The 18992-nt window shown below is 38.3% G+C and overlaps 1 protein-coding gene across 1 annotated transcript in view; it reads right to left on the bottom strand.

The window, feature by feature from the left end:
• The window catches only part of galnt16 (UDP-N-acetyl-alpha-D-galactosamine:polypeptide N-acetylgalactosaminyltransferase 16), a 37064-nt gene that overhangs the window by 15736 nt on the left and 2336 nt on the right, over nucleotides 1-18992 (bottom strand). The window contains exons 2-5 of the mRNA XM_031736962.2: nucleotides 13797-13978; nucleotides 11389-11487; nucleotides 11161-11228; nucleotides 6520-6585 (exon numbers count right to left, since the gene is read on the bottom strand). Of these exons, the coding sequence (XP_031592822.1) occupies nucleotides 6520-6585; nucleotides 11161-11228; nucleotides 11389-11487; nucleotides 13797-13978 (415 nt within the window). The remainder of the gene's footprint in view (nucleotides 1-6519; nucleotides 6586-11160; nucleotides 11229-11388; nucleotides 11488-13796; nucleotides 13979-18992) is intronic.

Consider the following 18992-nt stretch of genomic DNA (forward strand, 5'->3'; position numbering starts at 1 on the left):
GGCTGAAAGTATTTAAATCTTTCTCATCTCAGTGTTTGCAAATAAGCAACGCTGCACCCTGTTTGAAAAGACTTAAAAGTCCATCTTGGGGAAATACAGTATCTTTAAAGACTTTTCTTAGGGAGAGAAGACATTGTACCAAATAAAAGAGACCCTAGAATGAACATGGATGAAAAAATAGCGGTTTTGTGTAACATTCTTCTGGTTGGAACCTCTTATTCGTGAATAGACAGAAGGGATATAAATGTGATGGAAAACCTGATGTATTCCTTGAGATATAAAGCGAACTGCCCTCATTAAATGGACAAAATGAATCACCATCACTAAGATGGTGATTCATTTCAAGGATGAGGTTGCCCTCATATCTGGACCTGCATAAATTGAACAACACAGACACAAAGTCTGTCAAAGTAGGTCTCATGATTTGTTTTTTCCCCCTTCTTTCTTCATTTTATATAATATGTCACACAAAATTGGAGAAATCTCTGTGTGCAAGAACTAGCTAAAAAGTCAATATCTGATGGCCGTGATCTTCAGGCCCTCAGGCAGTACTGCGTTAAAACAAAAGTTGTGGTTTTGTCATAGAAATCACTGCGTAGGCTCAGGAACACTTCCAGAAATCAGCATCTGTGAACACAGTTTGTTGTTTCATCCAGAAATGCAGGTATAGCTCTATGATACAAAGAAGAAGCCATAAATGAACATGATCCAGAAATGCTGCTGTCTTCTTTGGGCCAAAATGATTTTAAAATGGATATATTATATTATATTTTATTATATATATTATATTTTAAATCCTTTTTAGAAAACAGAATTTCAGAACAGAGGGCGCCATGGAAAGAGGAAAGAGACCCTCAATCTTGTTGTCAGAACTCAGATGATGTGACATCTTCTACATGTGCAAAAGGCATCATCATTGCTGAAAGGTATTAGAGCACCCACACAGCGTCTTTTTCAGGGAAGGCCTTGCATATTTCAGCAAGACAATGCCAAACCACTTCATTTATTACAGCAGCATGGCTTCATAGCAGAATTGTCTGGGCGCTGATCTGGCCTGCCTGCAGTTTTTCAGATTGTTGCATTGTAATTGACAGTTGACAGAAAAAGCATTGGCTTCTTCTTTATTAAATTGGTGCTATATGATAAAATATGATAATGATAATCACCATCATCCAAATTTCTGGAATATACGTTTGACTTAAGCTGAACAAGCATGTAGAGAATAAACGGCCTCTATAAATGACATTAGTTATTTGGACTCATCTAAAGTAGATACCAGAACTTGTCTCACTCCCGTCAGCAACAATGAGGGTAAAACCTACTTTAAAAGAGTTCACATTTAAAACTGACTCGCTGGAAGCACCGGGGCACTGAAAACAGCTTTCTTTTTCATCAAGTACGCCTCCAGTTACAGTAATATCTGGATATGTGGAAAAGGTTAATTGTCTTTGATATTTATGCAGCATCCATAAACAGATAGAGTCTGTTATCTTAAGAGTTTTGTTCTAAAGTCAAAGATCAGTAAAATAACACAAATGTATTAAATGCTTTGTGTTTTTAATAGAACAAGAGTTTCAGAACTTAATTCTGAGCTGATTATGTGCACCCATGAAGTTTATTATGAATAACCTCAAGAGGAGGTTGTTTCTCTGAATAATTCAAAGGATGGTTTTCAGAATTATCACCTTTCTTTTGTAACAGAGAAGGAAAAAAAAGAAGAAAAGAAACATTCACCGTCCTCTATTGCTAATACAAGGAACAACTGCCTTAATTCTTAATTAATTCTGCTGGAAACTTTTTCTCAGAGATATTTTGGTCCTTGTTGATATGATAGCATTACACAGTTGCCATCTGCACATCCACGATGGGAATCTCCATGTCCATCACATCCCATAGATAATCTATTAAGATCTGGCGACTGTGGAGGTCATTTGAAACTCATTTTCATTATCAAGAAACCAAGAAAGGATTTGAGCTTTGTCGCAGGGTGCACTTTCTTATTGGAAGCAGGTATCACTGTGATCATAAAGGTTAAGGTGGATATGGTCAGCCATAACACTCAGGTAGGCTGTGGCATTTAAACAATAATGAGCTGAGGGTTCCAAAGTGTGCCAAGAAAATATCCCTCACTCCATCACACCTTCACTACCAGCCTGAACCACTGATACAAGGCAGGATAGATCCATGCGTTTATGTTAATGAGTCAAATTCTGACCCTATCATCCAACTGTTGCACCTGAAATTGAGACTCTTCAGACCAGGCAACATTTTTCCAGTCTTCTGTTGTCCAATTTTGGCAATCTTGTGCAAATCATAGCATCAATTTCCTGCACCAGTGTGTTCTTCTGCATAGCTTGGTTGTTACTTCCCAAAAGCTTGAAGCTTTTTTGTCACCCAGAGAACTGCTGCTCACTGGTTGTTTTCTCTTTTCCTGACCATTCTCTGCATGTGGGAAAGTTCAAATAAATCAAAAGTTTCTGAAATACTCAAAAAAAAATCAAGTTTCTCCCTCATTCTGATGCATGACGTTTAACCGAAGCTTCTTTTGACAGAAGCTTCATGTGAATAAGCAGTGCTCAGTTTACACAAACACAAAAATATTAATAAACAAACAGCAATTGATGATAACATGCATCATCCTACCTGATGCATTAGCCTTTGTTTTACCAATGAATGGGCTTGAATCACACCAGTTCACATTTCATCCTTCCCCAGTATAACCTAAGTGACATTTGAGAGTACGATTACACGCTTGGTCAGTTAAGGCACTTCACCTCTTAGGGAGAAACAGTGATTTATCTGGTGCTGTGTTTCGGGCCACCTACCAAATGTCAGGCCAATAGATTACTCATCTGTGTGCTTTTAGTTTACACCAACACACGAAGAAAAAACCGCATATTAAGCTGCTAAATGTCATGTATGTAATCTATCTAGCAATATGAAAAATTCCTTAATTTACAGAAGATACTACATATTAGATACACACTGGCTATTGCACAGTTCTCACCCATGATAGCAAAGACTTCCTACTCGTGCTTGTTTGGTGTAATTGTGGGTACATTTAATGCTTCAGTGCCTGATGACCTCTGGCAGCAGTTTGACGCATTAAAGCAGAGAAAGTCAATGATGCCTGAAGGTGTGAAGCCATTAAGAGCTGAAAATCAATTCAGTCACAAGGACGGGGACTATTTGCTTTTACCGTCTTCAGTAAAATCTCAGAGGGCTGTATTTTGCTGGGTCATCCTATTTAAAAAAAAACCCTCTTGTGTATTTCTACACAAGAAAGCCTATAAAACAGTATCTTTAAATTAAGAAAAAATTTGCAAAAATTGGATTTCTTGAGAAAAAACCGCCTTGCATTTCCCACATTCAGTCTACTGTCATCAAAAACAAATGCTAAAATGAAACGAGTTGGTACAGTCCTTGGTTAAACCAGCTTACGTGGTGGGTCACTGGAAAGGCTGTTAGTAAGAAGCTAGAAAACCTGACAATGATTCAGACCTGAGGCTGGGATAAAATGAGCCCACATCTATTTCTAACAGTGTGCAGTACAAATGTTTCCTGGTTAGAAACACAGTAAAAAACAAAACAAAACTGTACCCTGGATTTCCACAATTTCCACACAGTAGGCTCGACTGAACCCTTTGACAGACTAGTCATTGTGTTTGACATCCTAGAGTTAGAGAATAATGAGAATAAAACTCATTCAGGTGCCTGTGAAGGAGCAATGGAACAATAAAGTGAGTGGTTCTAATAAGTACTGCCACAGGATTTTGCCAAATGAAAGGTGTGGCAGTGCAGAAAAAAGCAGATCCAACTGTAAGGAATGCAGATAAATCGAGAGACATGGATTTATACTTACATGTGACCAAACACAGTTAATAATATTAATGATAATAATTAAGTGTATGTTTCTAAAAAAATTACTATAACTGTCTATTTGCCTTAGACACGCATATGTTGATTGTTTTATGTTGATGAAGGATCAGATTTTGTGTTGGTTTTTGAGTTTTGAGCTTTTATCTAGTATATTGAAGTTATGATTTCTTTTTAGGTCTTTCTAATATTTTAGTGTCTTAAGTTTTGAGTCTTATGCTTTGTCAGTTTACTTTAGGATTCTTGTTTTGACGTCATATTATTTTAGCAATATTTTGCCTCAGTTTTCCTCAGTTTTGGTCTCTGTTTAGTTTTTCTGGACTTCTGAACACCTTTCAAGATGTTTTACTGTTTTCGTGTTAGTTTCTAACCTGTCTGCAGTTACCTACATTATACTGACCACCTCTAGCCGTGCATTTTGCCTTTACAAACATTTGTGAAAGAATGGATCATTCTAAACAGCACGCTGAATTCGAGTGTCGTAGGAAGCCACTTTTGTGACGAGTCAGCTTGTTGAATTTCTTCCCTCACAGATATTCCTTCATCAACTGTAAGTGATATTACTGAAAAGCAGAAGTGTTCAAGAACCACAGGAACTCAATCAGGAAGTGGCAGACCACATAAAGCTACAGACCGGGGTCAGTGAGCTATGAAACACATAGTGCACTAAAGGCGCCCCCGTGCTGCTGACACAGTAACTGCAGAGTTAGATACCACCTGTGGCATTAACATCAGCAGAGAAACGGTGCACTGGGAGCTTCAGGGTGTGGCTTCTACATGTCCCAGCAGCTCCCAGTACTCCATACAGCATATCAGCTGTCAGTAGGTATACAGTGGATAATAAAGTATATTTTATTGTTTATTTTTTTGGTCACACTTACATTCTTTAGATCATTAAACAAATTTTAATACTAGACTAAGATAACCTGAGTAAATACAAAATATAAATGATGATTTCATTTATTAATGGAAACAAAATGCCCTTTATGAGTAATGTAATTGTACCCTAGACCAAATAACTGGTTGTACTCATCCTCAAGCATGTGTGATAACTGCCAATGACACTTTCACATCACTGTGGAGGACTTTTGGCCCACTCTTCTTTACATAATTGCTTTAATTTAGCCAGATTGGAGGGTGTTTCAGAATGAATGGCCTTTTTAGGTCATGCCAAATGATCTCAATTGGACTTAAGTCTGGACTGGACTTTGACTAGGCCACTCCAAAGCCTTCATTTTGGTTTTTTAAGCCATTTAGAAGTGGACTTTGGATGGTTTCCTTGGATTATAGCTCGAGCTTCCGAGCACAATCTCATAACCGGATATTTTACTTCAAACTTTCTGGATGAGTCAGCGATGCGCTCTGCTGAGAAAGTTCACCACTCTTCCATGTTTTATCCATTTGCCATGGGAATGACTTTGTAACCCTTTCCAGACTGATAGATGTCAATGACTTTGTTTCTCAGCTGTTTCTGTAGATCGTGGCACCATGAGTTGCTTTTTGAGGTCTTTTAGCCTCCTAAGCTTTGTCAGACAGGGTTCGATTTAAGTGATTTGGGGATTTAACCTAGCAGTCTGGCAGTACTCAGGCCTGGCTGTGGGTACTGAAATAGGACTCAGCTTTCCAAAAAATGTGGTTAATCACAGTTAATTCATGATTTAACAAGGAGGACTAATGCTTTTTAACATAGGGCCACGTTTGGATAGCTTTTTCTTCTTCTTAATAAATGAAATCATTATTTAAAAACTATTTTTTTGTATTTACTCAAGTTATCTTTGCCTACTATTATAATTTGCTTGATGCTCTGAAAAACATAAGTGAGACTAATAAGCAAAAAAACTAAGAAATCAGGAGGGGGCAAGTGGAAATACTGTCATCATTTTTCAAGGTTATTATAATTAACTAAACCTAAGCTAAAAACAAAAACTAGGAGTGAAAAATAGATTTTAGTTAAGTCAACTAAAATTTATTTTTTACTCCTAGTTTCACACACTTTCACACACTAAAGCAAAATAAAAATACAGAAGAAATATCTTTAGTTTTAGGGGTTTTTTTGGTAAAAAAAAATAAATCATTGATTGACATGTTTATTGAGACATACTATAATAATTAGAAAGACTAAAAGTAACACTGAAACTATTAAACAATAAAAACAATAAAAACCAAAAATTCACCCAGTAAATGAACTGAAGCTAAACAGAATTAAAAATAAATAAATGAATGCAAAATATAAATCTATAATAACTCTGCTTCTTCTGTGTCCTTGCATTTATTCTCTGGCTTTTTGTGTTTATCTTTTTCTTTTTCTTATCAGTTTCTTCTGTATTCTTACAATTTGGCCTCATCCATCAGCAATTACAAGCCCCCTTTCTCCCGTGACAATCGCTTTTTTAAGCATTTTCTGTTTTCCATTTGATTTGTTTTTTCTACTCCAGTATTTTTGGACACACATTTTCAGTGACTATCAGCTGTCATGTGAAGCATTTTTACCGTCTTCTGCAACAAAGCTTGCCTTCACTTGTCTTTATATGAATTATTCCTTTAAAAAAGCCACACAAAATACATCCCCTTTTCAGTCCAGTATCTTTTCCATTAAGTCATTTTTCCCCCTTCCCATCGTTCCCCTTGTCCCCGCACACTCACCCTCTCTCCTGCCGTTCCTCAGGCAGCGCACTTTGGGGATCTGAGCGAGCAGCTGGCAGTCCTCAGCTGGGGGAGGAGAGCAGAGGAGATGGCATTTTATGGTGGAAGGAGAACACACACTGAGAAAAATATTTCTCCTCGCTGCCTCATCTCACACTCTGTCACTCATCCAAACCCACAAGCACACCACGCTGCCACACTTACATGGATTTAGTGCACTTAAACAGACATAAACACAGACAAACAAGGGCATGGTTACGGATACACACCCTCAATAAGCACACTACATCGTGCTATGATAAAAGTCACTTAATGCTGCAGTATAATATGAGCTAAAGACATTCAAACATCCATTGGTGCATCCATTTCACTTAGGCTATAATAATGAGAAACACGTAAATACAAAAAAGTGCACAGGTCAGAGTGTTCAAGCAAAAGAGTTACATTTCACTGCATAATTCAATTCAAAATCCTTTTTTCCATAAACAAATCCACCAGTGAGCCAACTTCCATCATCCACTCCATGTTTCTACATGAGCCGTAGCTGGCACAGAGCTGCTGTTGTAGTGGACATCATTACAAACAACACACAAACACAGGTACACACACACTTGGGAAGATTGGCATTAGCAGCAGAGAGTGTGTGTTTGTGTCTGTGTTTGTGATCTTGCTGAGGGATTGTGGAGAGATCAAGCAGACCCCCTCCCGAGCACCGATACAACCTTATGCTGACAGAAACGAGCATGACAAGTTGTAATCCTCTGTGATTAAATTTGCTGTGTGTACAAACCTATTTGTTTGCATGTAGACTGTAGAGTCAGAGGGCGTGTGTGTGTGTATGTGTATGGCTTTAGTGTTGCTCCTAATGGGGGGACAGCTGGTGTGTGTAGAGAAGACTCACAAGACTCGGGCAAGAAGAGCAAAAAGTCATAGATCACTCCCACTGAACAGATGTTGTATACTTTTAGCCAGATTGTATAAGCTTGTATGCATGCATGTGTGTGTGAAAGCTTGTTTGCATCAGGGAATTTTTTTCCCCCAGACTACACCCAAAAAAATGACAATTTTAAGAGTTTTGTGAGTTATTGTTTTAAACTACAGTATATTATCCTGTTTTTCTGAATGAACAAGATAATCATCTCATATATCCATCTGTTTCTTTCTGCTGACCCAGTTCAGGGTCACAGACAACATTCACACCTACAGCCAATTTAAAATCCCCAGTTAAGCTAACCCATGTATGTCTTTGGACTGTGGGAAGAAGATCGGATACCCGGGGAGAACCCACGTAAACATGGGAAGAACTCCACAAACTCAACCAGCCAGTGGATTCAAACCCAGGACCTTTAGTTTACTGATTGTGTGAATCTGTTAAGTTTGAACTGAGCTTATCTGATAGAGTCCTGTAAACATTAATTAATCCAGTGTACTCCTGTCTCCACACTGTCGGAGTCACATGCAGGCTTGCAGTAAAGATCACTGTCCTTGATTGAGCACCATGTCCTTGTGATTAAAGCAGGCGAGCCTTAACAGGATTACGCTCAGCCAGGACAATCCCTCCTGCTGCTGCTGCTGGCCGACATCCTCCAACACCGTCACGTCTACTAACAAATCAGTTCACACTCTCACTGCATCGGCTGACTGTCTCTCTAAATTCCACCTGCACACTGGACACAGCGGTCCTGATTTGAATATATTCACTCATTCATCTACATTTTTTCCTGGTGGAGATATTACAACACAGTGGGAAATAAATCCATGAAGAAAAGCAAAAACGTGCTTATTTTATCATATATGTTGGCGAACTGAACCTTTATGATCATAGTCTGAATAACAATTGCTGCTCATACAGCAGGACATGTATAATATTGTAGTGGCTGCCGTGAGAGCATGGGAATCCATATTTATTTAAGCCTTCAATAACTGATCTGTCACTTGGGACTTGCCAGCTGTGACCAGCTGCTATGACAGCGGTGAGAGTTCATCAAAACACAAAAGTTAACCTCTAACAATGAGCTGAAACCTGCTGTAAAACACTGTAAAGGATTCAGCTTCAGAATGACTATTAGGTAATACATACACTGCAACAATCCCCAGAGTAAAAATGTTGGGTCTAAGTGGTGAGTGACTCTAACTGTACAGAAACTACAGGAAAAAAATCTAATTTACTATCTCACAGAAGTAAAACAGATTTAAAAAAACAATATTTGAGGAACAAAGCATGCTGTGGACCTTCCTGTTTCAAAACTGTAGCGGCTCACAGAAAGAAAACAAATTTGAAAAAAAAAATATTTGAGGAATAAAGCATGCTGTGCACCTTCCTGTTTCAAAACTGTAGCAGCTGTTGTGTTAATTGTCTGAAACTGGTAACAATGGCACCCATTAGAGAGCAGCAACTGGAGAAGTCAGCTAATTGGAGGCTCACTGGCTCACAGTCAGACTGAGTCGAAACTAAAAGCCATAAACTGGAACCAAAGTGTGTTTGAGACTGGTTCACATGATAATTAATACTGGGAATTAAAATCCAAAACAGGGAAGAGATTAAGAGTGTAGCTTAAGAACCCTTTGTTCACTGTGAACCCTGCTGGTACAGCCAAGGTGCAGGTAGACTGGCAGCAGCAGACGCAGGATAAATGAGGCATTAGTGGGCTACAGAGCTCCCGCTGCTCCTGCCACTGAGACACTACTGTTTAGATGTCTGGCCAGCTTTGACACCTCCGGGTACGAATGCACGTGTGAGGGTGTTAGTACACCGTGGATATAGGTCGCCGTGCTGTTCCCACAGACAGAGGATCCATGCGGTGGTAATTACAGAAGGCACTGGCGACATGAGCTCATGAAATTTCTCAGACCGATGCTGACAAAGGGGAATAATTACTAAAGTGTGGTTATCCGATAATTCCGCAGCCACATAAACCACATCAGCCACTTTTTACGGTGATATTAAACCAATTCAACTCCAATTTTCAAAATGGCAAGGTGAATTAAACTGATTCTGCTAGTTCTCTTTCCAGGCTGTTACTCATGTGTTTCTCCAGCTCACTTCTGCTACAGCTGTTGTTTACATTCATATTTGTTCATATTTGCCTCAGACATATAAAAAGTAGCCACCTGTCATTAAGTTTCTGATTTCCTGTGAGCATTACAAACCTAAAAGGCCACTCGTTTCTTCTGACATCATTCCCTCCTACCATTTTCAAATTATTTGGATTCCCGACTGGTCGGTATTTTCATCACACACACTGATACATGCGTAACTGCCTTCTGGCATCAAAGTCAGGATTTTAGAAATATAAAAAAGGAACAGTAAAAAAAAAGCGAATATAAGAACTACTCCATTTAAAGTTTACCATTTACATTACACTGTCTTCCTTCTGTAATCTCTCCTGACGTCCTCTGTAAATATTGATGATTTGAACCAAAATCATTTGAATCAATTCGGACCTACTGACGCTGATTTTCAGTTCAAGTCTTATACAATTTGGTACATCTCAGCTTTTTCTCCTTGTTTTCCTTTATTTTGAAAGCCAGGCTCCCATTGAAACAGTAGATGATCAGTTGAAGGGCCTGATGCATCTCTTGCCTGCTGCGTCGGGTCTGTGCAGGATTTTTTTTAGGCCTTTTGTCCTTCACTTGTCCAGTTTCCTCACTTTTTAAGGACACTCTGCACGACATGCAGAGACCTTTTCAGCTAATAGCTCTTTGGAATCACCTCTTTGCTGCAAAAAATATTATTTCATGCCTGTCAAACGCTGTTATTTTTTTCATACATTCAACCATTTTTTGCGACAGGCTGGTAATAACAAATTGCCCTCAAGATACAATTTACAATTGATTCCTTACTAAGGTGTCGTTTATGTGCCGACACAAAACTGGTTCCTCCCTTGAGTTGGTGCCTTGACTTTTGCACAGTACTGTTCCTACACATTTACATGAGTCTTTGCACATTTCAGCTGCTCCATTCTCTCCCAAGGGGTCACCACGGCAGATAGAGCTGCATGCTTGATTTGGCACAGATTTTAAGCCGGATACCCTTCCTGACACAGCTCCCCCATTAATCGGGCTTGTGAGCAGCAGTACGAGTACACTGTCTTGTGAACCCCTGAAGCTACCAAATCAAAAACACTGTATTATGCAGTCAGATTTTACAGTAAGCTAAATTTACAACGTCCGACTGTGTTTGCATGTCCGGAAACATTTTTTACAGCCGCTTTCACAGGGAAGGTGAACTATACAATTATAATTCATGCCAGTCAGTGTTTCCATAAAAGTAGCTTCAAAGATACTCCACATAAACAAGTAAATTAATAAATTAAGAAAACCCGAAATTGTAATGTGCACCATCAGTCTAAATTCTCAGAAACAAGTTAATTTAGTTTCCATATTATATTAATATTTATTTCCATTTTCAGTTTCTTTGTTCTGTTTGCTTCAATTTATTTTTTTTACAGTTTTCTTTTTTGGGGCAGGTGGGTGGGGGTTGCCATAGATACAGCAGAAACAAGCTGTAAACTCAGAATTAACATACTTTTTTAACACTTTTCTATTTTGTACATGCAAAAGGCACAGGGCAACATCTATTCAGCATTCATCTGAAGCCTTTCTGACCAGCAGTTCAGATACAAAAAGAACAAAACTCACGGTCAGAGCTGAAGTCATCTATCAGGATTATTTCTTGAATCAATGATGGCGGACTTCGCATCAAGACACTGAGCGGGAAAAGAAGATAAGATGAGATAAGATAAGATAAGATAAGACTTTATTGACCCCACGGTGGGGAAATTTGTGCTGTGATAGAAGAAGAAGATTAGAGCAAGTACCCAAGTTGGTGTCATTTCTCCTGTCTAATTGGGCCACTTGTGTCATTACCTTTTAATGGTGCGAAGAAGAGTAGAGCGGGCCTCATTGTGAAAAGTGATGACGATACTTGTGGAGGGAAGGTCTGTGTCATAAGTCAGAGCTGCACACCTGCAGGCAGGGGTGAGAAGGTCACATGTGGCAACTCATACAAACCTGGACGTCTTGTATTCACACACACACATGCTGGACACAGTTTCAGACACATGCGATTGGCCGAGGTGCCCCGCGGAGTCGTCTCTGCATTGTTGCTGTAGTGACATAGAAATATCCAGTTGCCCAGCAACAGTTGCACAGATATCTGACCCTCTGTTTTAATCGGCTACCTGTTGCTGGGCGCATTGAGCCTAGGTTATAAGACATGAAATTCAAATATCATACACCGCTTTGTGTTTGGAGCAACGAAACAGGAAAATAAAGGCAACAATATACATTCACTAAGGAGTCGTTATTACAAGATTAACAATCACTGCACGACTGCAGCGTTTGTTTAATTAGTAAGTCGTACGGGTATGTTCACATATTAGATGTGCTGCCATTTGATATAATTACGTATGAGACTTTGATGTAATAATAGGAACAGAAAATTAAACTGGGAATATTATAGCATGCAGATCCATTAACTGAAATGAAATGAAAGATCTTTAAAAAAAAATAGTTTGGCTGTTCTCTTTATAGAAACAAATGTTACAATCCTCGTGAAAGCCCTCTGAGGAAAACACAGTTTGTACAGAGATCTACTGTAAAAGTTGTTACAATGTATCATCAAGTCCTATTACCTTCTTTTAGCATGCTTCCAATATACAGAAATTTAAAACGAGGGTTAAAATACTGTAGCAACCTGTGAGAGTGGTCAGAGACTCAGTGGAATATCCATATATCATATTCAAATATTACAATTTGGAAGTGTGATGATTTTCTATTCCACTTATGTTGTGGTTTGCAGTGTTTGTGGGGCAAGAACAGCACTTGGGTTTTATTTAGCACTTGGCCATCATGATCAAAGGAAATTCTCTGGCCAGTGATTATTTTTAGTTTGCTTGTTTCCTCATTTTTAAACGTTGAATACAGCAGAATTTCTGATATCACAAGAAGTACAGAGGGCAGAGACAAAAGCTTGAATTTTTCATAGTTAAAATGGACGTTTTGAGTGAATTTCTCCACTTTAGTATGATTTTACATGATTTCACAGGTCAAAGCCTCTTAGGCCAGCTGTCTTCTAATTTTTCAAACAAAGGTTTAAACAATAGGTGGGTAAAGACTGTCTGCTCACATGCAAACCAAGAACCTGTTCAGCATAAGAAGTGCATTTTTAAAGATATATATCTAGAATACTGAAAAAATATTTTAAATAATAAGCTGGTTGTTGGTAAATAAACAGCTGGCAGTATTATACTGTACAGCTCATACTGTTTAGAGCACAGTAAGGTTATATTTTCTCCACCTACACTCTAAACAGCAGTTTCATCCAGTGAAACTAGCTTTCACTAGTTTACTGTAATTTAACAGGAGAACCACTTGTATAATTATATATATTATATAATTATATATATGCATGTATAATAACCTTTTACCTGTTTTCAGCCGAGCTCGCACTTTGTTTATTCTCTATTGTCCTCTTCTGTTTATGACTCACTTGTGTTATTTCCTGTAATTTTATGCCTCAGTGTAACAGTGAACAGAATGCGGCTTTAAAAAGGAGCGACCTGCTCTGCATAAATAAAGGTTAAATAAAAAATTAATTTTCAATTGGCAGCCATTTAGCTGCATTTTCCAGTTATAGAAGAAGCCCAACAATCACGGATAAGTGGATTTTAGAGCAATCTGGATAAAAAACAAAACTCAAAAGAGGCAAAATGAGAAAAACTAAAGGTTTGTTTTACTTCAACTCAAATTGTATCTTTAAACATGAAGCTGCAAACAAAGACTGGAGGAGACATTATGCAAGCTGAGAAAAAGGTTCTTTGGTGCAGCGAGTTAAAATGCAAACCTGTATGACCTGCTTTTGTAGCAGTGCTTGTAGTAACCACTCCACTTTTAAACAAAATTCTAAATATTCTAAGTTACTGAGTGCACTAAAACCCAAGGCCTCAAAACTAAGCAAAGAAAATGTGTTGGAAGATTCATTCTTGATCTTTTGATCTTTAACACAGCAGAAGGCAAAAAGTTTCAACACAAGGTCCAACGTCTACAAAACATTAAATTTGATCTTTCTTTCTTTTCTTTTTTTGCCAATAAAAGGTTTAAGTCACAGCAGTTTACGCTAAACGCTGCACGTCTGACGACAAACTCCCAACATCAAATCAGCTCATTAGACAGATCTTTGACCGCCTCCAAGTGTTCAGCTCATACAAGATTAGTCCCTGATCCACTTGTGCAGATCAGAGCAGGCAGACAGTACCTGGACTAACCCCGCTCACCTGTAGTGTCGAGTGTCTCGTATGGCTCGCTCTCCGCCCAGCCGGTCGCTCTCCTGCAGGTTGAAGGCGTGGTCCTTGTACGGGTCGTCGCCCAGTTTCAGCTGCTTTGCCGCTAAGTAAGCCTTCTCATCGAAGCTGCCCAGCAGCTGGCCCTGCTGCTCGGCCCGAGGGGGCTGGGTCACCTGCACAAAATGATAAAAGCTGGATTCAAATACTAAGAAAAACAAGGATTATTGTGAATGGCTGATACTCAAAAGTGTGCACGAGTGGGATTTAAATTATATACACACACAAAACTCTCTTGCTGTCACTCAGGCATACACAGGTGGTTTTGACTGTCAACACTCCACTCACTCAGTGCCTTAACTTTTATCAACAACCAGCACCTATAATTCCTGTGACACACAAAGGGAACTGCCTGTCTTAACAAGCTGTGCTTTACAACTCTATAAGACACCTGTCTGCCTTTGGGAATAATTTGGGATCTAGTATCTTTCTCAGGATAAGAGAAAAAAATACTCTGACATCTCTGAAGATTAAAAACAGCTCATCTGATATTTGTATGCCCTTACACTCTGCTAACTAAACATTCACATTCTTGTTTTTTTAAGTGTGACTTTGTAATATCTCTTCAGGGACATTCCCCAAAAAAACCCTCTTGGCAATCTCTGGCATATTTCCTGCCATAATTATTAATGTGCAGCGTCCCTGCTAAATAAGCCAAAAAATAAATAAATTGCTTTAACTTTTAATCCAATGTGAAGAAAAGTACGAGCCAAATGATTAAAATGTAAATGCTATTTTCTTATTCAGGTCATCGTGTCAGTGCTAACAGGGCAAAACGGGATGGGCACTCATCAAATCGGAATACATAGTCTATAAATCCTCAGTAATTAATGGATTTTCCCCGCAAGGAGCTTTAACACTCTCTGGCAGCCTGGGTGAGTGGGAGGTTAAAACAGCTGATGAATACATAAAGGGAGATGAGAGCAACCCTCATTAGAGATGCAACGGCAAAATGGACAGAGACAGAAAGGCAGCGGTTTTGTACTGCACCGCTTTATTAAAGGTCGGTGTAAGTAGGGGGATTTAGAGAAAGCTCCTGAAGAGGTTCAGGTGAGACTGACCTCATTTTCAGTCACCCCAGAGGAGCAGTATGACCCCCCAAGCCTCAAGGATTCATGCTCAAATATATCTGCGCTGCACAGCTAGAGAGAAAGCCAGCTGAAGGGCACACTAACTATAGCAGCGAGACTTCTAGTTTTAAGGCTGTAATTTATATTTTTCAATAGTGGACCAGGTGATGATGAAGCTCAAAATCTGACTCTTCAGTTTAGCTCATTGTTTTAGCTCATTGTTTTGGTTTTATTAGGTGGTTAATGGTGGGAATTCGAGGAGCAGCAGCCTTAAGCAAAGGCTCTCTGACAAATTTTACATCAGCAACATGAAACAAACTAAACAAATTGCATCCAGCAGGTGAAAATAGTCACGCTGACATTATTCAGAATCAGTGCTAATGTCACTCAATGCCTGGTGGAGGAATCGGTGCATGTGGGAATAAACTGGGCCAGCTAGCAGCTAGTACATACATTAGCTCATGAACTTAAGCTCTTTAGACTTCTTGGGATTTTTTTAAAAACTACACTAATTTATTTTGACTAATGCACATAGTGGTGACAGCATATTTCTGATAGATCAGCACAAAATACGGGTTTATGTTATTGAAATAAAAGCAAAATGCAGCCTGAATTTGCAAAGTTTAGACATTACAGCTTACATAATATATAAAATATAGTTATACTGAGTTAAACAAGGTAAAGAATAGGTGTAAATTCTAATCTATCATCTTACTCGGTACATTTTATATAACAGTCATGTTTTTATCTTTCAGAAAATTGCTGAGTTATAATGTTTTTTCTACAGAAGAAAAACAAAAGTCAACAAGATTAAAAGATTCTTCATTAAACTGACTCCATGACTGGTTAATTATACATGAAATACATAAGTCTCATTCTCTTGTATATACTTAGAACCAAATTGAAAGCTGTAAACATGAGCTGAATACATAATTTAATCAAATCCAGTTCAATCAATTGATTATTAAAGTGATAACCAAGCTGTTTGACCTCACTCTGTGCATCCAGTACATTTCACTAATAAGAGACATATAATTTTCTATCTTCTTTACATCTACTTGCTAATTAGATATAGATAGATTTCTAATAAAATTACTCGTCTGTATGCAAAACAGGATTAATCCTAATCCTAATTTCAGAAGCCTTTTGCGGATGGCAGGAGTATTTGAGGAAAACACCAAACAAAACCCGGCAGCTTTAGCTTTGAGACAGTAACAGCTTCAACAAATCTAATCTGTTTGGCTCGATCGATTGGCAAACCAGATTTCAGATTGTCGCATTTTAACAGCAGCCAATTACAGAAAAATTAAATGTTAAATTCTTTGGCTGTTATTGTAACATTTTCTAGCCCTGTAACCTGATGCTTGTTACACAGAGAAAAGTACATGAGAATTTATTTAGCTATTATTTATTTTAGTGACGTATTTGATTGATGTTGAGCAAATTGAAATCAATTCTTCCAGGATTACAAAAACCAAACATAAATCCAATAAAATACCCAAGTGAATGACATTTAAACTGAAATTATATGTGTTTTTCATATAATTTAATCAAGGTTAACAAAGTATACCAGATTCATTTAGATGAAAATATAGAGGTGTGATAATTATGCTCATTCAGCAGATTCTGGTAAATTTACAATCATTTTAAACAGTTCTGGCTTTTTAGAGCTAAGGTACTCCACGTAATGCAGGCTCGTAAAGCCCAAACTGTTATCATTTGTGAATGTAAACAAGCTGTCCATTAGCAGTCTCTAAATCATCTCGCAGGGGACACAATCGGGACTACGGGCCTATATTTATCACTGCTATTAATTTATCTTTTCGGGCTGGAGCCAAGAGTGCTGAGATGACAGAGTCAGGCCATGGACTAGAAAATCTGCAAAACAAGTGGGATAGTTTAGTAAATATATGTTACATGTGAAATTCATTATTATCTTAAGTTTTTCTACCATAACGTGATATTTTGGCATTTCTTTTAGTCTTGAGTTGTTCTGATCTCTTTCCAAAATCCTTGGTTATCTGTAAATATCATCGTGACTAAATATTAAAAGCTACAAAAAATGGTACAGAGAGGATATTAAGACATAAATAACAGAAGGCGCTTTGAGGCTCGGTCCACTGAATTAAACATGAGCTTAGTCTGGAAGATGAACACATGTCCGCTCTTTCAGGCTGAGTTAAAAGACTCAACAAGTCACATACAAGTGCAATCTGCCTGACTGCCCGGAGATGCAGCCCTGCTGTGGCTGTGGTAACAGATGAGTCCACAGAACATCTATGTAGGTGTGTATACTAATTTGAATATATTTTATTTCATCCCATATGTGAAGCACTTTTTAAAAAGTGCTACATAAATGAAATTATTATTAAACTGTCAAGCAGCTATCTTAATTAGTTTCCATCATCAGCAAAACTGGTTCTTTCCTCTAAAGAGTATTTTTGGTCATTTAAAAAAAAACAGACTTGCATATTTGGTATACGTTTGGAGACCCACAGCTAACAGGGATTCATTTAAAATGAAAAGACACAATGCCAAGGGAAGGTAATTTCAGGTCGAGCAAGACAGATGTGTCCATAAACACTCTATGAACAACAGCAATAAGCCACCTACATATTAGGCCTAGAGGAAAACCATGCGGCGAAGCTCCAAGCACACTGTTTTTGTGCTGATGTTAATGCCAGAGGACATTTGGAGCTCTGCAGTTACTGAGCTCTGCATTGGCACGTTTTCCACACTATGCACCTCAGTTCTCAGTGACACTGCTCTGCAACTTTACATGGTCTGCCTCCTTTGCGTAATAATACCACTTACAGTTGATCTTGGAATATCTAGGAGAAAGAAATTTCACAGTCTGACTTATTATAACAGTGGTTATAATTAAGAGGTGCATGTAAATAACCTGTCCATTAGCCCAACACTTTCATCCATGTAGTGAATGTGTATTGATATACAAACTTTCTTTTCAGAGAAAGATGGGTGGGTAAATTTAGAAATGATATCCCAGTGTAGGTAGGTGTAGGTAGGCAGCTCAAACACCACTGTTTGCAATACTCTTACAGCTGACTGTAGCAGATGTAGCATCACAATTAAAAACACGGCTTTGCCATGTCTTCACTTCAATATAAATATAATTATAGAGCTCTTTCTGCTTTAGTCACTTTGTCTTATTTGGGTTTAAGTCAGTTGGGGAAAAAAATATGTTATGCATTTTTTTGGGCATACCAGGATCGAACAGGGTTTATGCTACAGGCAATCAAATTTAAACAAACCACACACACTTTGCAGATTAGATGGGTTTTGGAGTTAAAACTCTTGCTAAATAAGAAAAAGAGAGGGTTTTTTTAAACATTTACTTGGAATGCTGCTTATTTTTGCAATGTTTATCCAGATTGTAAAAGCTTTTGTGTTTGGGTAGTGGAAGTTGCCAAACTACAAAGCATTAGTTGAGCTTTGTACTCTCACAAAGTCTTCAAGTTATGTATGCATCACTGTAATGGAATATGTAGTTAATCCTAGCTCAGACAAGACTGTTAACAGCACATTTCTTTCATGTAGTGTATGTCAGAAATAATATTTGACAAAAAAAACAAAAAAACGTCTGGGCACCCAGACCAGCAGTCTGTGCCGGTTCCAGGCACTGACAACTTCTTATTGTCAAATCATACATTAAAAATGTTAGTAACCGAAAAAAAAATCTGAAGACATCACCGCACATATGAAAAATATAGTAGGAGGGACATGTGTTGCAAGGAAATTGACAAAGTAATTGGCTGATGTGGCTCTGCGATGACATGATATGAGGGGAGCTGTGCAGGTCAGGGAGGCTGTCAATTACTGTGAACGCTAAAATCAAATTAGACGATGAAAAATGCTCACGCACTTGGTAACTGTAGCAAAACAAAAGCAATGCTGGGAAACTGGAGGCTCAATGGGAGAAATATGGAGGAAAAAAGTGGAGACAGTGCAAACAGCTTTCAAAGACGATGTATTAGTGATTCAAAAGCATTTAATGAACATAAGTGACAAAAAAAGAGAAGCCTAAGAGGACGGATGGAGG

Source organism: Oreochromis aureus, linkage group 19, assembly GCF_013358895.1.
Source record: "Oreochromis aureus strain Israel breed Guangdong linkage group 19, ZZ_aureus, whole genome shotgun sequence".
Lineage (NCBI taxonomy): Eukaryota > Metazoa > Chordata > Actinopteri > Cichliformes > Cichlidae > Oreochromis > Oreochromis aureus.